This window comes from Polypterus senegalus, chromosome 3 (genome assembly GCF_016835505.1).
Source record: "Polypterus senegalus isolate Bchr_013 chromosome 3, ASM1683550v1, whole genome shotgun sequence".
Lineage (NCBI taxonomy): Eukaryota > Metazoa > Chordata > Cladistia > Polypteriformes > Polypteridae > Polypterus > Polypterus senegalus.
Genome location: NC_053156.1, coordinates 36,946,717 through 36,967,411, shown reverse-complemented (window position 1 = coordinate 36,967,411; position 20,695 = coordinate 36,946,717). Strand labels below are relative to the sequence as shown.

The window sequence follows — 20,695 nt, the reverse complement described above, 5'->3', positions numbered from 1 at the left end:
AGGACATTGTGTTTTTAAGCCATCCTGTGTATCTTTGAATTTATGCTTGGGGTTGTGTGTTTGCTGGAAAACTAATTTTTCTCAAAGTGCAGGTTTCTTGTAGACAGTACAGCTATCAGATCAAACTTCACTATTCGAATATAATTTTGAGTTTATTTTGAAAAGGTCTTGCTGTTTGCTTTACCTTTACTAATGTTGGTGTCATGTTACTCCAAATGTGCTATGCAGAGCTGCAGTGTTTTACTGATGTATTTTTGTGCTTCATTTCCATTATCAGCTTTTTTATAATTTTAAATGGTTAGATTGTTAACTTCATTAGTAAAATTTACAGCCAGACTCCTTCCCAACATAGTGGGTTTTTTTGCCCCTGTCCCACTGCTCTGCACTTAACAACCTGTTCCAACACTTTTCCAGTGCCGAAAGTATCATTTCACATTTGATTTCCGAGATCCCTTACTATTTAATACTGTGATCTTCTCATTAAAGCAAATGGAAAATAACTGTCGTCATTCTACTTTTCCTTTTATTAGAACACTTTAAAACACCACCTTTAAGAGTCTTGTCACCCAACACTTTCTGTCCCACAATTAGTCTCCATCTTGCATGCCTGCTAGTATGACACATTGTGCCTAAAACAATGTGGTATAATTAAAAATACAGTGGTGTGAAAAACTATTTGCCCCCTTCCTGATTTCTTATTCTTTTGCATGTTTGTCACACAAAATGTTTCTGATCATCAAACACATTTAACCATTAGTCAAATATAACACAAGTAAACACAAAATGCAGTTTTTAAATGATGGTTTTTATTATTTAGGGAGAAAAAAAAATCCAAACCTACATGGCCCTGTGTGAAAAAGTAATTGCCCCTGAACCTAATAACTGGTTGGGCCACCCTTAGCAGCAATAACTGCAATCAAGCGTTATGTAACTTGCAATGAGTCTTTTACAGCGCTCTGGAGGAATTTTGGCCCACTCATCTTTGCAGAATTGTTGTAATTCAGCTTTATTTGAGGGTTTTCTAGCATGAACCGCCTTTTTAAGGTCATGCCATAGCATCTCAATTGGATTCAGGTCAGGACTTTGACTAGGCCACTCCAAAGTCTTCATTTTGTTTTTCTTCAGCCATTCAGAGGTGGATTTGCTGGTGTGTTTTGGGTCATTGTCCTGTTGCAGCACCCAAGATCGCTTCAGCTTGAGTTGACGAACAGATGGCGGACATTCTCCTTCAGGATTTTTTGGTAGACAGTAGAATTCATGGTTCCATCTATCACAGCAAGCCTTCCAGGTCCTGAAGCAGCAAAACAACCCCAGACCATCACACTACCACCAGCATATTTTACTGTTGGTATGATGTTCTTTTTCTAAAAATGCTGTGTTCCTTTTACGCCAGATGTAATGGGACATTTGCCTTCCAAAAAGTTCTACTTTTGTCTCATCAGTCCACAAGGTATTTTCCCAAAAGTCTTGGCAATCATTGAGATGTTTCTTAGCAAAATTGAGACGAGCCCTAACGTTCTTTTTGCTTAACAGTGGTTTGAGTCTTGGAAATCTGCCATGCAGGCCATTTTTGCCCAGTCTCTTTCTTATGGTGGAGTCGTGAACACTGACCTTAATTGAGGCAAGTGAGGCCTGCAGTTCTTTAGACGTTGTCCTGGGGTCTTTTGTGACTTCTCGGATGAGTCATCTCTGCGCTCTTGGGGTAATTTTGGTTGGCTGGCCACTTCTGGGAAGGTTCACCACTGTTCCATGTTTTTGCCTTTTGTGGATAATGGCTCTCACTGTGGTTCGCTGGAGTCCCAAAGCTTTAGAAATGGCTTTATAACCTTTACCAGACTGATAGATCTCAATTACTTCTGTTCTCATTTGTTCCTGAATTTCTTTGGATCTTGGCATGATGTCTAGCTTTTCAGGTGCTTTTGGTCTACTTCTCTGTGTCAGGCAGCTCCTATTGAAGTGATTTCTTGATTGAAACAGGTGTGGCAGTAATCAGGCCTGGGGGTGGCTACGGAAATTGAACTCAGGTGTGATACACCACAGTTAGGTTATTTTTTTAACAAGGGGGCAGTTACTTTTTCACACAGGGCCATGTAGGTTTGGATTTTTTTTCTCCCTAAATAATAAAAACCATCATTTTAAAAACTGCATTTTGTGTTTACTTGTGTTATATTTGACTAATGGTTAAATGTGTTTGATGATCAGAAATATTTTGTGTGACAAACATGCAAAAGAATAAGAAATCAGGAAGGGGGCAAATAGTTTTTCACACCACTGTATTTGAGCCACCTTTACTAAAAATATTGCTGCATCTTCAAAGGTCAAAAAAGTAGGCTGATTGTGTGGACTTCCAACTTATCTAAAACTGCTCTGCTTGTGCCTGTTTGGTAGCACAATACATTTTCACTGCAGGACTCTAGCTAAGTGTTCCAAGCAGGACCCTCACAACAGTGTCATAAGTGCTTTATGATTTGAAGATGCACAAGAAAAAAAATTACTAATAATGTAGTGGAGCATGGTGCCCTCACATGTGTCAGGCATCGATATTAGCTCCTAATACACCTAATGAAACAAGTGATGGTGTCCTGGGGGATCTCCTACCAGATCTGGACCAGGGCATCACTGAGCTCCTGGACAGGCTGAGGCGCATTCTGGTGATGCCAGATGGACAGAAACATAATGTCCCACTGTGTGTGGTATGTGTTTTATTTGATTTAGGACAGGTGAGTGTTGGGGCCAGTCAATGGTATCAATTCCTTCATCCTCCAGGAACTGCTTGCATACTCTTGCCACATGAGGCTGGGCATGGTCGTGCACCAGGAGGAACCCAGGACTCACTGCACCACCATAGGGTCTGACAATGGGTCCAAGGATTTCATCCCAGTACCTAATGGCAGTCAAGGTGCTGTTGTCTAGCCTGTAGAGGTCTGTACGCCCCTCCATGATATGCCTCCCCAAACCATCACTGACCCACCACTAAACCGATCATGCTGAACGATGTTACAGGCAGCATAACGTTATCCATGGCTTCTCCAGACCCTTTCACATATGTCACGTGTGCTCAGGGTGAACCTGCTCTCATCTGTAAAAAGCACAGGGCACCAGTGGTGGACATGCCAATTGTGCTCCACGGTGCCAGGCAGTGAGCACAGGGCCCACTAAAGGACGTCAGGGCCCTCGGACCACCCTCATGAAGTCTGTTTCTGATTGTTTGGTCAGAGACATTCACACTAGTGCACTGCTGGAAGTAATTTTGCAGGGCTCTGGCAGTGCTCATCCTATTCCTCCTTGCCCATAGGAGTAGATACCGGTCCTGCTGATGGGTTAAGGACCTTCTACGGGCTTGTCCAGCCCTCCTAGAGTAACTGCCTGTCTCCTGGAATCTCTTATGTGCCCTTGAGACTATTCTGGGAGACACAACAAACCTTCTGCCAATGGCACGTATTGATGTGTCATCCTGGAGAAGTTGGACGTCCTGTGCAACCTCTGTAGGGTCCAGGTATTGCTTCATGCTACCAGTAGTGACACTGACTGTAGCCAAATGCAAAACTAGTGAAAAAATGGTCAGAAATGACGAGGAGGGAAAAATGTCAGTGGCCTCCATCTGTTAAACCATTCCTGTTTTGGGAGTTGTCTCATTGTTGCCCCTCTAGTGCACCTGTTGTTAATTTCATTAACACCAAAGCAGCTGAAACTGATTAACAACCGCCTCTGCTACTTAAATGACCAGATCAGAGAAGCATTCCCACAACATGATGCTACCACCTCCATGCTTAACAGTTGGAATGTTGTGATAATGTAACATGGCTTTTTACACTGATTGCTAAAAAATTAATCTTGATCTCATCAGACCATAAACCTTCCAGCTGACTTTAGTCTTCCATGTGCCTCCTGCCAAGATGTCATGCTTTTTTTTTTTTTCTTTCTTTCCCAAAACGGTGCCTTTCTCTTTGTTACTTCCCCATAAAACTGTGACTGGTGAAGCACTCGGGCATAGTTGTTGTCTGCCCAGCCACTGTAGCCTGTGACTCTTTTGCAGGTTTCTTGGTGGCCTCCCCCACTTGTTGTCTTGTGTAATCACTCAGTTTTTGTGGATCTAGGGAGGTTTACAGCTGTGCCATACTCTTTCCATTTCCTAATGATTGATTTAACTGGACTCCAAAGGATATTCCCCAAATTATTTTTTTTTTTATTACTATCCAGAGTTGTTTGAAGAGTTCTTTTGTCTTTATTGTGAAGGTTAGACCACCATACTAACTCCGCACAAAGTGACCCTTCCACATTCAAGTGCATTTAAACTGCAATCAACTGAAACCCCAGACAATTGACCTCCATTGATCTAAGTATGTGACTTTTAAAGCCAACTGGGCGCAGCAGAGATGATTTAGGGGTATTGTATTAAAGAGTATAGATACTTATGTGAATAATTATTTTTGTGTCTTACATTTGCAATTAATTCAGACTACTTTGCAGAGAATCTGTTTTCACTTTGACATTCTTCTTCTTCCGGCTGCTCCTGTTAGGGGTTGCCATAGCGTATCATCTGTCCGCATATGGATTTGGCAAAATTTTTACATCAGATGCCCTTCCTGATGTAACCCTCCCCATTTATCCGGGCTTGGGACTGGCACAAAGAAACACACTGGTTTGTGCATCCTCTGTGGTTTAAAAACCCTTTTTCTGTTGATCATTTTCAAAAAAAACAATTAAATCCACTGTGATTCAATGATGGAGTTTTTCCAGTTGTTGTTATATAAGGTGGTGAATGCGTTTTATAGAAAGTTTACTTCAATTAACACACTTACGTCGACACTGCTTATATGTATGTCTGCTTCCAGGTAGCATTTTAAAAATAAGAGTTGGTTGTGTCTTGCCTGAAATTGTTTTTGTGTTTCCAGTGAGAATATAGTAAACATTGTTGAAGTTCTGGTTTGACTGCCATTGAGTTGTGCCATTGCTGAATGGTTTTGTAACTTGTTTCCATTCCCACTTAGGTGAAGACCCCTGATGAAAGTGCTGCCATTGGCCGGATCAGTAAACAGTGGAGTGGGCTCGTCAAAGAGATGTTCACTGATACTGACAACTTCGGAATCCAGTTTCCCATGGACCTGGATGTCAAAATTAAGGCTGTGCTCTTGGGTGCTTGCTTCCTCATTGTGAGTATTCTTGGCATGTTACACCTGTGTGTCTAAGTACATTTTTCTGTCCAATTTTTCATGGTGGACATGATCTGAGGCTAACCAATACTACTCAAAGGATTAAACCCTTGAGTGATGTGGCCCAGCTCCTTTATGGGATAAAGATACTCATTTGCAGATATGCTACATACACCAATGACAACACACAAACCTCTACTTATATATAGCTACTGTTTAGTCAAGTATTTTTCTTTACCTTGACATCCAATGTTTTCAGGTTTTGTCTCTTCAGCAGTCTCCTGATAAGGATTCTCCACACACACTATACATTGTAGCAGAAAATCTGGATAAAAATGAGTATAATGAAGACAAACCAGAAATAATAGTGCTGATGCTAGTCACCAATAGTGTGTCATATAGTTGCTCTCTTTCATTAAACTGTAGCTGCATTACAGCATTATTTCAGGATTTGGTGTGTGACAGTTGTCCGGTCATTTCACCTGTCCGTGTAAAGCCTTTGTCTGTCTTGAGTGAGTAAGGAAGCCTGAATTATGATGAACAGTCATTCTGTTATTACAAACTATAAAGCTTCAATTTTTTTCACCTTCTGTGATCAGTGAAATAAGATGGAATTTGTCCTCAGTCAACCACACAAAAATAAACAAGTTTAACAATGTCTTATACCCATTACTGTACAGTTAGGTCGATAAATATTTGGACAGAGACAACTTTTTTCTAATTTTGGTTCTGTACATTACCACAATGAATTTTTAAGTGAAACAACTCAGATGCAGCTGAAGTGCAGACTTTCAGCTTTAATTCAGTGGGATGAACAAAAAAAATTTCATAAAAATGTGAGGCAACTAAAGCATTTTTTTAACACAATCGCCTCATTTCAGGGGCTCAAAAGTAATTGGACAATTCACTCAAAGGCTATTTCATGGGCAGGTTTGTCCAAGTCCGTCTTATGTCCTTATCAATTAAGCAGGTAAAAGGCCTGGAGTTGATTTGAGGTGTGGTGCTTGCATATGGAAGATTTTGCTGTTAACAGACAACATGTGGTCAAAGGAGCTCTCCAAGCAGGTGAAAGAAGCCATCCTTAACCTGTGAAAACAGAACAAACCCGTCCGAGAAATTGCTACAATATTACGAGTGGCAAAATCTACAGTTTGGTACATCCTGAGAAAGAAAGCAAGCACTGGTGAACTCAGCAACGCAAAAAGACCTGGACGTCCACGGAAGACAACAGTGGTGGATGATCGCAGAATCCTTTCCATGGTGAAGAGAAACCCCTTCACAACAGCCAACCAAGTGAACAACACTCTCCAGGAGTGGGTAGGCGTATCGATATCCAAGTCTACCATAAAGAGAAGATTGCATGAAAGTAAATACAGAGAGTGCACTGCAAGGTGCAAGCCACTCATAAGCCTCAAGAATAGAAAGGCTAGATTGGACTTTGCTAAAGAACATTTAAAAAAGCCAGCACAGTTCTGGAAAAACATTCTTTGGACAGATGAAACCAAGATCAACCTCTACCAGAATGATGACAAGAAAAAAGTATGGAGAAGGCATGGAACAGCTCATTATCTAAAGCATACCACGTCATCTGTAAAACACGGTGGAGACAGTGTGATGGTTTGGGTGTGCATGGCTGCCAGTGGCACTGGGACACTAGTGTTTATTGATGATGTGACACAGGACAGAAGCAGCTGAATGAATTCTGAGGTGTTCAGAGACATACTGTCTGCTCATATCCAGCTAAATGCAGTCAAATTGATTGGGCAGCGTTTCATGACACAGATGGACAATGACCCAAAACATGCAGCCAAAGCAACCCAGGAGTTTATTAAAGCAAAGACGTGGAAAATTCTTGAAGGGCCAAGTCAGTCACCTGATCTTAACCCAATTGAGCATGCATTTCACTTGTTGAAGACTAAACTTCAGACAGAAAGGCCCACAAACAAACAACAACTGAAAGCCGCTGCAGTAAAGGCCTGGCATAGCATTGCCAGCAAAGGGTTTTCAACCAAGTATTAGAAGTAAACATTTTATTTCCAGTTATTTAACTTGTCCAATTACTTTTGAGCCCCTGAAATAAAGGGATTGTGTTAAAATAAATGCTTTAGTTGCCTCACATTTTTATGCAATCATTTTGTTCAACCCACTGAATTAAAGCTGAAACTCTACACTTCAACTGCATCTGGGTTGTTTCATTGTGGTAATTCATTGTGGTAATGTACAGAACCAAAATTTAAAAAAAAAGTTGTCTCTGTCCAAATATTTATGGACCTAACTGTACAATGGCACCACCTTGTGCTAAAAGCCAACTGCAGATTATCACATTTTTCATTTCTGAATCACAGCCGCCTTGGCAGTAACTAAATGTGGGCGGAGTCACATGTCAAAATGCAGAAGTCACCAAAAAGTATTTGTACCTTTAAACTATTTAAGAAAGTATCACATTTTTTTTATGAAATAAGTTGAAACTTTCAGAATTAATTGGCATCCACAATTCTTTGTGCAATAGAGAAGATATTTTGCTTCTGCTTTAGAAATTTATATATTGAAAACAAATGAAATGGCTTGGACGAAACTATTGGACCAGTTAGAAGTTAAGACATGATTGGATTGTACTGGTCTCTCAAGCAGATGAATTACTCTAATTCAGAAGGTCTAAAGCTGTGGTTGGTATACTGATGGTATGCAAATAATTACTAGGTAGTACTGTATGTGAGGAAACACAAATGAAATTCAGGAAGTAACACAGAGAGAGACACAGCCCCACAACTCTCTCAGTTGCTGTTACACCAAGAAATGCTTCCCGAGTTCATTTTGATTGCAGAATTGCATGTGCCTAATACTTAAAAATATCACATAACGTGTGAGAATCCCACTCTGCTTTCAGTGCAACAAAAAATAAAAAAACAAATGTTTTTAATTATTGCTATTGTTATGCCATTATAGATTTAGAAAATAAATACACAATTTGTGTATGCTTTGGGAGCACAATATTCTAAACAATATTCAGTTGATTTAGTTGAACAAGTGGCAAGTTTGTTCGCCAAATAAAGCCGCAATAAAAGAACAGACATTTTGCATTTATTCTTAGTTTGCTAAGAACATGGCTACACTTTTGTGTTCCACCATCCATTTTCTGACCCGCATAGTCACTTTAGGGTTGCTCGGAGTCTGTCTATCCTTTCTACAAATGGACTTGAGTGCCAGTGTCACACACATCCACCTATACATCATTCCAAAATAACATGTATTTAGTTGATGTTTCAAAATTTCTACATTAGCCAGATATTCATTAATGTTTTGAAACACAAGGTAAATTTCTCAAATTACACAACATGCAGCATGTGCTAATGCAGGCATGTCAAACTCACTACCATTGGTGGGCCGCTTTGACTGCCACACGTGCGTCAGCGGGCCGCACTCTAACAAATAGTATTATACTATTATCCAAAGTTACTGTAGCTTTCTTTCCAATACTGAAAACTTTAAAAAAATGTAACACTTAAAGTTTAAAGAAAAGTAATTTATTTCCATGCAGTCTCTGTACAACAGTGTACAATTAGAGTCTTAGCCTCTTAGTTAGGTCCTTATATAGGAGTCTTACAGTCTGAGATCTATTTCTTTTGTCCCGACACTTGCCTTCTCTTGTTAGTAACCAGTTTGTCAATATCAGGCTTGAAATCTTGTGCAGCTGCAACTTTTATGAGGGATAAAAGGTGTTCGCTTGACAGTAAGTCTTGAGTGATGTGGGGTTTTGGTAGCTTTCTTTAACGAAAACAATTGCTAACAAAGGTAAGTGCTTTCGAACATAGGAAGTAAACAGCGCAAAGTCCTGTTCGTGTGAACTGAAATCACGAAAACGCTTCCTGAATTCATTGTTCGGTAATTCAAGTTGGAAAACAAATCCTCCAAAAATCTAATTTTACTTTACTAAGTTTACTTCAAAGTTTATATTGTAAAATAAGCCGATATGCAAAAAGACCCCTGACCTACACTCATTTTACAAACTCAAAATCACAAAAATTTGTTAATAACTCACCAACTTCTCATGTCCACTACAGATCTTCAGCTGTAGTCTGCACTGTGTTCATTACAATACTAGCGCAAAATTACATAAAACTAGAGCAAAAAAACGTGAAAATATCCATCCATCCATTTTTTTCCGCCTATCCGAGGTAGGGTCGCAGGGGCAGCAGCTTGAGCAGAGATGCCCAGACTTCCCTCTCCCTGGCCACTTCTACTAGCTCTTCCAGGGGAATCCCGAGGTGTTCCCAGGCCAGCCGAGAGACATAGTCCCTCCAGCGTGTCCTGGGTCTTCCCCAGGGCCTCCTCCTGGTTAGACGTGCCCAGAACACCTCACCAGGGAGGCATCCGAGAGGCACTGAGCCACCTCATCTGACTCCTCTCGATGCGGACGAGCAGTGGCTCTACTCTGAGTTCCTCCTGGATGAGGATAGGGAGCTTCTCACCCTATCTTTAAGGGAAAGCCCAGGCACCCTGCGGAGGAAACTAATTTCAGCCGCTTGTATTCACAATCTCGTTCTTTCGGTCACTACCCACTGCTCATGACCATAGGTGAGGATAGGAATGTAGATCGACCGGTAAATTGAGAGCTTTGCCTTACGGCTCAGCTCCTTTTTCACCACGACAGACCGATGCAGAGCCTGTATCACTGTGGATGCCGCACCGATCCGCCTGTCTATCTCCTGCTCCATTATGTGAAAATATGCGAGCATTACTACTCGTGATGGTCAGTTCTGCCCAGTGGCCAGTCTCAGCAGCTCAGCCAGTAGTGTAGCCTGCCAGGTTGCTGCAGCCTAGCACTTCAGTTGCAACGTCGCGGCTCATTAACTTTGGTCAAGGCTCCTTGGGGGCAGTGTCATGCCTAGGGTATCAAGGAGCTGACGCCACAGCTGCAACTGTACTAGCAGATAACGTTTCCGGTACAGTAATGCCATGGGAAAACACGCTTTTGTCAGATGGTGGAAGTAAGAAAAGTCAATAAGTAACGCCAAAGATGCAGAATGATTCAAACACTAACGACAGTAATCATTTTGTACAAGTTTAGTGCTAACTAGAATCTGTCATGCGGGGCGCACAGATTTCTGGGTCGCGTTTTTGACATGCCTGTGCTAATGTAACTACATAACCTCTAAGACGCAATTAGCAGGGTATGCTTAACTTGTGAAAACAAACCAGCAACGGTTGACTTTAGCATCAAAAACCCAATGAACGATACAAAATGATGTTTGTTAGGATAACCACTAAAATCTGACTAAAACACAAACAACAAATATCTGAAGGGTACAGGAAATCTCCTTCTCTGCCGTACAAAATTCAAGCTTTGAACTACTTTTTGTAAAGCAATAGTATAGAACATATGTGCTAAATTTTATTTCAAACAAATTATTTCATATAAATCCATACTATTAAAAAAAAAAAAAAATCATATAAAAATATTAAGTGTACATGGGGAAAAATTAAAAGGGCACACACCTACAAAAACTATCTGAATACCTTGTTAAACTTTCATATACAATAATGTAATATCTTTTAAATGCTGAACTGTATTGGCTAAAAGCCCAATAGTATTCACTAGTATGTTTTTGTTTAAAAACACAGATTGTTGTCTCCATTTTTGTCTTTTTTTCACACTACTCCAGCATTTTCAACCCACCAAAACAATTACTTTTAAAAATGCTGTCTAGAGCTTGAGGCTTTTAAAACACGCTCAATGTTTCGGTGTTGATGGGTGAAAATGAAGATCTGGTTGTTTCGTGCTTATTTTGTGGTTTGATCTGATTGGATCCTGCTCATTATGACATCTCATTCTGTGACTGGTACTCTTCAATGAAGAAAAACACATTCCAACATAGCGAGTGTAGAAGAGTTGCTTGCCATGGCATTCTGTATTTACAATTTGTGCGATTTTTAGAAATTATAGTTAAGCGACTACACACACTGTATGATGAAGTCTGCAAGTTGTATTATATGCAGAAATGCATGAGCACATTCATCCGATTGACAGAAATTCCTCTGATCTTTCAGCAGCCAAATCATGAGAGGCAATTGCATCGCAACCATTCTCATACTGCACATGAAAAGGCATCCGTTGAAGCTAAAGTTTTAGCTGATTCAGAATATCAGCCAGTGACTGCAAAAGAGATGGTTACATAGTGTATTCCCACTTAAAACATCTATCCTGCGTGCATACCCACTGTTGTAGGTCATACATTTTCAGTCGTTTTAGTATAAAAGAAAATAATTTCATAAGAAATGCAAAAATGTTATTGTGGAAAGAGATTATTTTCATTTAAAAATGCTTTTTTAAAAGAAAATGTAGTAGTGAGGATGTAGCCTTAAATTCCTTACAAAGGTACATATAGAGACAAAAAGTTTGAGAAACAGCGTTTTTGAACAGAGCAGTCCTTGTTCAGCTGTGTGCATCACACTGGATATGGGCAAGAGAAGGAAAAGCTGAGTTGTTGATAATGGAAAAGAAGTAGTTCACTGTCCAGCATTGCCAAGGCAAAAGCTACAAGACTACCTCTAAAGAACTTCATATTCTTGTAACAATGGTGGCTAATATTATCAAGCAGTTGAAGGTCCATGGGACCATAGCCATACTCTCTGGACATGGCTGCAAAAATTGGCCTCAGATTAAACAGAATAATAGCATGAACGGTGAAGAAAGAACTAAAGAAAACATAACTGTTGTAATTTGATCTTGGAAGTCTGTCTTCAGGTTGCACCATGCATCACTGTCAGAATGAAAGTGGGCTCTGTGATAGAACACTGAGAAAGACTCCACTTCTCAAACAAAAACATAAAAAAGCTCAACTGGAATTTGCTAAAAATGCATTCTGACAAGCCACAGTCCTTATAAAAAGTCCTTTGGACAGATGAAACCACCTTAGATCTTTTTGGTAAGTCACAGTAGCTCTTATCAGAAAAGACAAAGAAAAGAACTTGAAACATGGAACAGACCCGTTAATGTTATAGGGCTCCTGTGCTACATTTGTCACCAGGTTCTTTGAATCTGCACATGCCACAATGAAATCTGATTATCAAGGCATTCTGGACCGAAACGTTTTGATTAAAGTTAATATCTCGATAATAGGGTTCACCGACAAAAGCACGATAGACATATGCGCCCCGACAAAACCACGACCGAGAAATGAGCACCGACAAACCCGCTAACTGGTTTTTGACAAATGCGTGCCGACAAAATCACCACGTCAAAATTGCGAGAGAGGCCAAGAGAGTGGGATGCCCTTGCTGCAATTTTTCCTACATATGCAGGGCGTGATCTTAAGGATTATCTGCGTGCTGTGCTGATGCCATGCCGCGTCTCATAATATTGACTGTTAAAATAAACATTATTATAAATGCTTTAAACTAGTAATTCATATTTAATGAAACTTTCGCGATTTTGACGGCACGCATATGTCTATCGCGCAAATGTCGGGTCACAGATAATAGAAGTCCATTAGCATTATATTTGAGATATAGCCAGTTAAAAATGAAGGAGAAGAAAACAAACACTGAAGTTAACATCAGTACTTTAGAAAGTAAGCCCTCTCTTTGTTGGGATCTGCATTTGGTTATAAAAGTTTAAGTCAAGACACAGTCACAAATCTGGAGACATCACCCAAATGGCCATCCAACCTCTCCTGTGCATTTTGTGGTATTATAAGTGCATGCTGGGCCACCTTAAAAGAGGATTAAGTCTTTGCATTGTTGGTTTTCAAGGCTCCTGGCATCTCTGGTGTCATTTACCATGACCAGGAGTTTGACAGCATAGCAGTTCCACAGCAAGATAACGAGAAGAAAAATAGAATGGAACAGAGCATAACGATTGGTAAGCTTGAAAAAGTAACTGACCTACAGAGCTGAATAGTCAATAGTTAGTAGCAAGGAGGTAAAACTAAGGATTAGCACTACTGACTAATAACTTTGTAGGCGTAAAAGTGCTGAATTTCCTGGCTTAATTATTTTATTCACTTTTGTGGTTGCTTCATGTATTCATTTTGTTAAACATAATTCTGTTTTTTTCCTGTACATGGTCAGTGGTTTTCATTACCTCAACTAGAAGTCCATGTGATTTAATAAAGTCCATGTTTTAATTACAGTTATTTCCAGGGCAGCATAGTGGAACAGTGGCTAGTGCTGCTGTGTCCTGAATCTGGTGGCATACATTTGAATCCCTTGTCTAGTTTACATGTTTTCTTCTGTATCAAGACCACTATTGAGCGTGCCAGCCACCCAACCTGACACAGACAGACATGGGAGGCACACTTATAAAAACAAATACAGTAAATGTTTTTTTTTTTCTTTTCTTCACCTGTGGGCAACACCTTCCCCGTCCCCACAGGCACTACACTGTCCCAACACAAGCACAATCCACACAATACTTTTCTTTCTCCTCTTAGCTTTTATTCCTTCTCCTCCACTTCTCTCCGGCAAGCTGTGCCTCCCTCCTCCTGACTCTGGCTTCCGGAGTGGTGGCTGCCAGCTACTTTTATAGCCCATCCGGAAGTGCTCCAGGTGTTTGACCCATTTCCGGTTGCACTTACGGGTGTGGCAGAAGAACCGCCCACATGGCCTCAGGAACCACTGCAGCACCTCCAGGTGGCACCCCTGTATCCCAACAGGGTCATAGAGAGTCTCCCATGGAGCCCTGCGGGAATCCGAGGCACCACTGCCACCCAGGAGGGCTGCCATCTAGCGTCCCAGGAGAGGTACTGTTCAGTCCATGCCTGTTCCCCCAGACCATATACCACACTTCTTGTCAGCGTTCATTTTTTTTCAGAATGCTCTGCTTTTCTTCTCACATCCCAAAGACATGCAGCTCTAAGCTGACCTTTTGTAGGTAGGCCCTATGCTTCTAGGCTAGTCTACTACCGTCAGAACTAACTTAGCTTTTGAAAGTTGCCTTGAGCTGCATCACAGTCCCTTTCACAAGTATGACTGAGCTTCCTCTGTGAGCCAGCAATACACAGCAAATCAGTGGAGTTGACTAAACTACCTTTTTATATATGTAACACTGCACAGTTATTTCCATATTCCTGCAGTATGCCCTGGGACAAGGTAATTGACTCACTTAAGCTGACACAGTAGGCCAATAGAGCCAACTAATCAACCTTTATATGGGACTTTTTCATGGTGAATTTTACTTGAAGATACGATACAAAAACAACGTGACTGTTGTCCTGTGCATACAGTGTTGGATCGGGCAGTTTATTTGACTCACTCAAATTCGCACAGTATGTCAGTGGAGTTGACTGAACACATCTTCTCTTACCTATGTACAGCTCATGAATGACACTTCACGTTTGAATGCTGAATATTCCCAAGTAGCATATAGCATAAACCTACACAACATCCAGGCATGAATGCATTGCACAAGATAGATAGAATTTTTTTTGACCCCAGGGAGAAATTTGGCAACATGTGCAAATAAATGCAATGAATATGTAAGTAGTAATAAACACAAACCAGAAATGCCTGTTTGGAAAACCTGCATAATGAATACAAATTTTAAGGTTGATGCATAAGTGTTAATCACCATATTAGTGCATTTATTTTCATACCACATTTCAGTGTGTCATTTCTTTCGTATTTAGCACTTGGCAGGCTTTATATATTTTTGATATACAGTGGTACCTTGGTATACGTCCGCTTTAGAATAAGTCCAACTTGGTATACATCCCATTTGGACGCGAAAAAATTTGCTTGGTATACGTCCTTTGTTTGGAATACGACTCGTGTGCTAGAACACCGCGCGCTATCCTTGTTTACCTTTCTCAAAACCAAGCCATGACTGCCCACAAGAGTCAGTAACGCCAGTTGCTAATATTCAGTGAAAACCTGCGCTATAACTTCATGTGAATTTTCACGTGATTTTGTGTTTTTCTCGTAAATTTGAATTGATTGTTTAAAAGTATGAAGTTGGCATGCATATTCTGGACAAGGCTGCTGCATACCGTATGCCAAGAACAACGGTATCTAAGATTGTGAAAAACAAAGATGTTCTTAAAAAGTAAAGTGAGGTTAAATTTTCATTTATTTCATCTAATTGCTTTTGTATTTATGTATTTTAGTATTAAGCAGTTTAAAATATTTTATACTACCCCATCAATGTATAATATGCCAATAACGATAGGATTTTTTTCATGGGAACCGATTTATCATTTTCCCTTTATTTCTTATGGGAAAAATTCGTTTGATATACTTCCTGTTTGGTATAAGTCAAAGGATCTGGAACGGATTGAGGATGTATACCGTGGTACCACTGTGTATTTATTGTCATTTTTACACATGGCTAAACACGTCAGGGTGATGGCTCTGAGGCTAAGGATCTGCACTGGCAATGGAAGGTTCCTGGTTTGAATCTCATAAATGCCAAAAGTGATTCCATTCCATTGGGCCCTTGAGCCAAGGTCCTTAACTTGCAAGTGCTCTATCCTGGGTAAGACTTTAACCTATATCCAGCCCTGCAAGCAGGTTCTCCAAATTGCAGAGAAAACTTTGGGGTTGGTGGCAGGATTGACATTCCAATCACTGTAAAAACCTCACACTGTTCCATTTCATTCAGACCAGTGTGTTGCTGAGGTGTCACCCGTTGCACGGCTGCACTCAAATCCTAAATTGGGATCCTGAGGTGGTTTGTTATGTGGTTGGTGTGGCAGTGCGCTGTATCAGTGCATGCTCCCAACCTCCTCTGAACACATCAGAGCAACCTCAAGAGCAAAAAGCTAAAGTTCTTGAAAAGCAAGGAAAGGCAACTTCCAACGACAGGGTATTTGCTCAAAATGTTGTATAAGAAAGTGTTTTCTGCTTAAATGTTATTTAACTCAATTGAGGAATTATGCAAACATGTACTGTTATGGCTAATTGTACAATATAGCACCCACCCTTTCTAAATGAACTCCCAACTCTTTGCGATGGATGGACAGGTATAGCTTAGCCATTTCTAAAATTATACAGCTCAAGAATTAGAGGGTAAAGGGCTTTACTCCAATCAGGACTCAGTGGTGGGCAGGTTTGGTTTTTACTTTAGTGAATTAATCACAGGGTAGACAAACATCTGTTCTGGCTACCTCAAAGTATTGTCAAGAAAACCCACCACCCTGGCCCACTAGCAAAAAGTTCAGCTTAATAAAACCGAATCAGTTCAGAAATGGACTGGAGGTACTCAAATACTGGGACATCAAATTAAGGTGGGCATGTGGAAACATAACTGCTCAAATGGATTATTTAAAATTTAAGTAGTAAGCTGAACACAAGGGCAAGATGTAAAATTAAAACCACTAAAAGCAGTACTACACTTAAAACAGCTTGGTTCAAAACTTAATTTCAGAGCTTCAGTGCTCGAGTAATAAAAATAATTAACTCATTATTTAAACATAGATGACTATAAACCTAAAACTTGTTATTTATGGAAGTCAACCTGCTATATCCGAACACAGGGTCTGCTGGAGCCAATCCCAGCCAACACAGGGCACAAGGCAGGAACAAATCCCGGGCAGGGCGCCAGCCCACCGCTGTATTTATGGAAGTTAAAATAATAATTATACAAAGAAATGTATATCTTAGTTAAGTTTCTTTTATTCTAATTCTATTTGTTACTGGTTATTAGACTTGAAAAGAAACGTATTACACCATCCCAGAAAAGAATGTCCCTTTAGATCAAATGATAAATAATAAGGAAACAGGAGTTTCTGTGCTGCTGTGCTCAAACCTATGAAATGAAAGCTCAATAAGATTTGAAATGGTATTGTAGATGTCATCTTGAATATATCATATCACATATTATGAATTATTAGCATTTAATCGTCTATCTTCATATTCCATTTTGTGCTTTCTTAAATAATATAGAGAAGAGCCAAGCAAAATTACACCTTTTATTGACTAACTAAAAAGATGACAATATGCAAGCTTTCGAGGCAACTCAGGCCCCTTCTTCAGGCAAGATGTAATATATGAACTTTTAATTTTAATGTGGTCTAGATTTTGGTCTCAGATGTTAACGTGTGGAGGTGTTAACCTTGGGGTTTCATTGAAGACTTAAGCAGAGTTTGGAATGTGAAGTATAGGATGATGGAGGCTTCAGGTCTACAGCAAGTAGCCAAACCGTTTAAAGCCTCACCACCAGGAAAATGGAACTGCAGGGTGAACCGTAAGGGCCTTAAGGTCACCATTGCCTCACCCCTTAGCCAGGAAATGACAGATGGATAACCTGGGTATTCCTCCAGTCCCTACTGTAGACACTGCCAAATCTAGCAGATAGCCATCAGAGGAATGGTTTGTTTCAGTTACCTTCCTGTGGAGATGAATGTGGTCGCACTGTGTAGATATTTTTCTATTTTACATTTCTAGTCTAGATATACCTCCAAGAAAAATACGACTCGACCGTTGGCCACTGTTCAGGCCTCTGTGTGTACATTTTGCTGCTGTTTCCTAGTAGGACTACTGGAGACATTGATGTGCATTAATGTGCAATGCTTATACAAAGCATTAGTTTAGATCTGTTTTCACTTTGTCTTTTTTTGATACTAATCAGCAGAAAAAGACTTTCTTTTCAAGTTAAATCCATGGTGATTTATGTTGTATAACAATAAAATGTTAAGAACTTCAACCACCGTCTGTTCAGATGTCTTTTCAAGTCAGATGTTTGATCTGTGATAACTGATACTCAAGTTATTTGTTTTTCTTTTGTAGGACTTCATGTTCTTTGAGAAGGTGGGAGAAGCTAATCAACGTAACACTGTCTTGTCTTGAGACGACACCTCTATGTGGAGCCCTGTAATCGGTCATCCTGGAGTCAAAACTGTAGCCTCTGGCCTTTCCTGATGATTCACAAGCTCCTCTTGCCTTAACAGTGGGGGGGATAAAAAATACTTACTAATCTTTATTTTAATTGATTATTTTTTAATTTATTTTATACTAGTATTGTAGAGGTTTGTTTTAAAATGTTGAGAAAAACAGCAAATTACTCTATAGGAAAACCCAAACCAAATAGCTGTTGGTGTCCAAAGAAGTGAACTGCCCTTGCCTTCCCAATCGAGGAGTATTACGATAAGTGGTCTTGTTCAAAGAGAGCCATACTGTCGTCCAAGAAAAAGGTCATTTCACCCAAAGCGTATTCTCCACCATCCATCCAACTGCCACCCTTCTTGTTGTTTTTTGATCCAATGTGGACCCCAGTCATTAAATACTCTGTTTCCCTCTGACTGGCCTGCCCTGCCCTTCCCCCTAGACGAGAGGCAGAACGACGGGCAGCTCATTCACTTACGGTTGGAGTTGCTGCCCTCTGTAAGTGGGCTGTTTTGTTTTTGCCGTGTTTCCAAAATGGATCAGACTGACATTTCCCCTGGGAACCACGTCGGCTTCCCAAGCATCCATTTAGGGGTGTTGTGGATGTCAGTCTGCCAATCGGTAGGTAAATACAGTAATGTGCTGCAAAATTGTGTTTTAAAGCTGCCTAATTGTGTCAAATATTTAATGCTTTGTTTTTATGCAAATACATTGCCAGGAGGCCTTAAAGGTATTTTCTGCTGTTGCATGTTTTGTTGTTTTTTTTCTTTTATAAGTAATGTAATGCCACATTCATACGACTCGTTTTTCTTGTACTTGCATTGATGCAAAGTTATCCATGTATGGTGCCTCTGAAGGTGGTACACATGTTTTGTTGCCTTGTTGTGTGGTTCTGTAGGTATTCTCCTTATCATATATGTTGTGGCGGAGTCTCCCCAAGTGGGCCATATGCATGTTTTTATCAAAATTAAAAAAATTTAAGTCCACAAGCCATATGTCTTGTGATGTTTAGTTACATGTAGAGTTCTACCAAATTTCAAGCACTAGTTGTGGCGTTTTGACTGTTTTTTGGTTCTTTTGCTGTAGTTTTTTTTATTCTGTCAGACTTTGTCTACCTTTTTGCAGAACTTATGATAAGATCTTGAAATCTTTTTGAACACTTGTATCTAGAATTATTAGAATAAATAAAATAATACAAAAGTAAACTTTTTGTCCCTGTATGTTCAATGGCAGTAGAATGTTGTACCATGTTAGCCATAGCTTGATACAGGAGAAAGTAGGGTGAAATGGCTAACTAAATAAAAGGGGTCAATTTCACCCTACTTTCTCCTGTTCAATGGCAGCAAAGATGGCATCCATCAATCTGTCCCAGCAGATTGGTGAAGAGGGCACACACCCTGGAAGGAACACCAGTCCATCATAGGAAACACTTCCTCACACATTTAGCCAATGTAGAATCACTTGTTATCTTATTATGGTAGCAAATGTAATGGTGCTCATTCACAGACCTATTAAAATGGGATGGCACAATCTGATGGCACTCACTCAGGCCACCCTCATGAAGTCTGTTTCTTTTTGTCAGAGGTCCGAGACATTCACTCCAGTGCCCTGTCCTCTAAGTGGCATAATTCAATGTTTCCCACTTGCTCCCCTCATAAAATAGTATGGCACAATCTGAATGTGCATATTTGCTACTACCATAAAATGTGTGGGCAAATCTGGTGGAGTTTGCTTGCTCCTGTACAATGGGTGGCACATTTTGATGGCTTTCATTAACATTTACGTTGTGTTTGGGTCTGTGGGAACCATTTAACACGTCGACAAAATTAAAATCATCAATTTCTGTGTTAATTGAAAACAGTTTTTCGTTTACATTCATGAAACAGAGTATACAAAATAATTACACCACGTTAAGAGTTTAAACGTTAATAATAAAAGTAATTACCTTTTTTAATGCATGTGCAATATTGTTCTAAACCAGTTTAGAATGAACATTTAAGCCAATCTAATATTTTTAAATATTTATGTGAAGAAAACAACAATACATATTCTACACAGAATTATGCCATATATTAATTGCATTATATAGAACTGCTCTAGTTTTTGTCACTTATTATTATAAACGATGGGCCATCAAAAGAAAAATACTAATAAGAACACACTTTATTTATATAGCACCCTTCCTATGCCCAAAATAACATTGGCTACAAATAATATCTTCACTAAATAAAGATAAATACAGGATATAAAAAACATTCAAATAGAATAAAAGACAATAATGCAGACTAAAATACAACATATAATACTACAAATAACATAAATTGTGATAAAAATGCAAACCCCGAGTACCTGAACAGTCAGAGGAGGTAAACTGAACGAAGGGGCCGAATGTCAGGTCTGTTGAATGTCCTCCTAAACGAATGAAGTGAGTCCACTGATGTCATTAATGTCAGTCCACCGTCAGGGCGCCATACAGCTGAAGGCCCTGCTGTCACCCACAGCGTGCAGGTTAGTGGGGGGCACAGAATGAGAGGACCTCAGTGGGCAGGTCAACAACAGAATGTGATGTTCAGTCCTGTAAGACACCGGGAGCAGTGAAGGTGCAGCAGGATGGCTCTGATGTGCTCGCTGTTGGTGGTTCATGTCAGGACTGTTGCAGTTGGGGTTTGAATCAGCTGGAGCTGTGATATAAAAGATTAGAAATGGCACCTGCCAGTAGTGAC

General features: G+C 40.0%; 1 protein-coding gene across 3 annotated transcripts in view; it reads left to right on the top strand.

Annotated features, from left to right (window-relative positions):
- LOC120525023 (phospholipid scramblase 2-like) overlaps nt 1-18,961 on the top strand; it is a 114,794-nt gene extending 95,833 nt beyond the window's left edge. For all 3 annotated transcript variants that reach the window (XM_039746955.1, XM_039746954.1, XM_039746953.1), the window contains 2 exons: nt 4,992-5,153; nt 17,877-18,961. In XM_039746955.1, the coding sequence (XP_039602889.1) occupies nt 4,992-5,153; nt 17,877-17,936 (222 nt within the window). In that variant the 3' untranslated portion in view covers nt 17,937-18,961. The remainder of the gene's footprint in view (nt 1-4,991; nt 5,154-17,876) is intronic.
- The last annotated feature ends 1,734 nt before the right edge of the window (nt 18,962-20,695 follow it).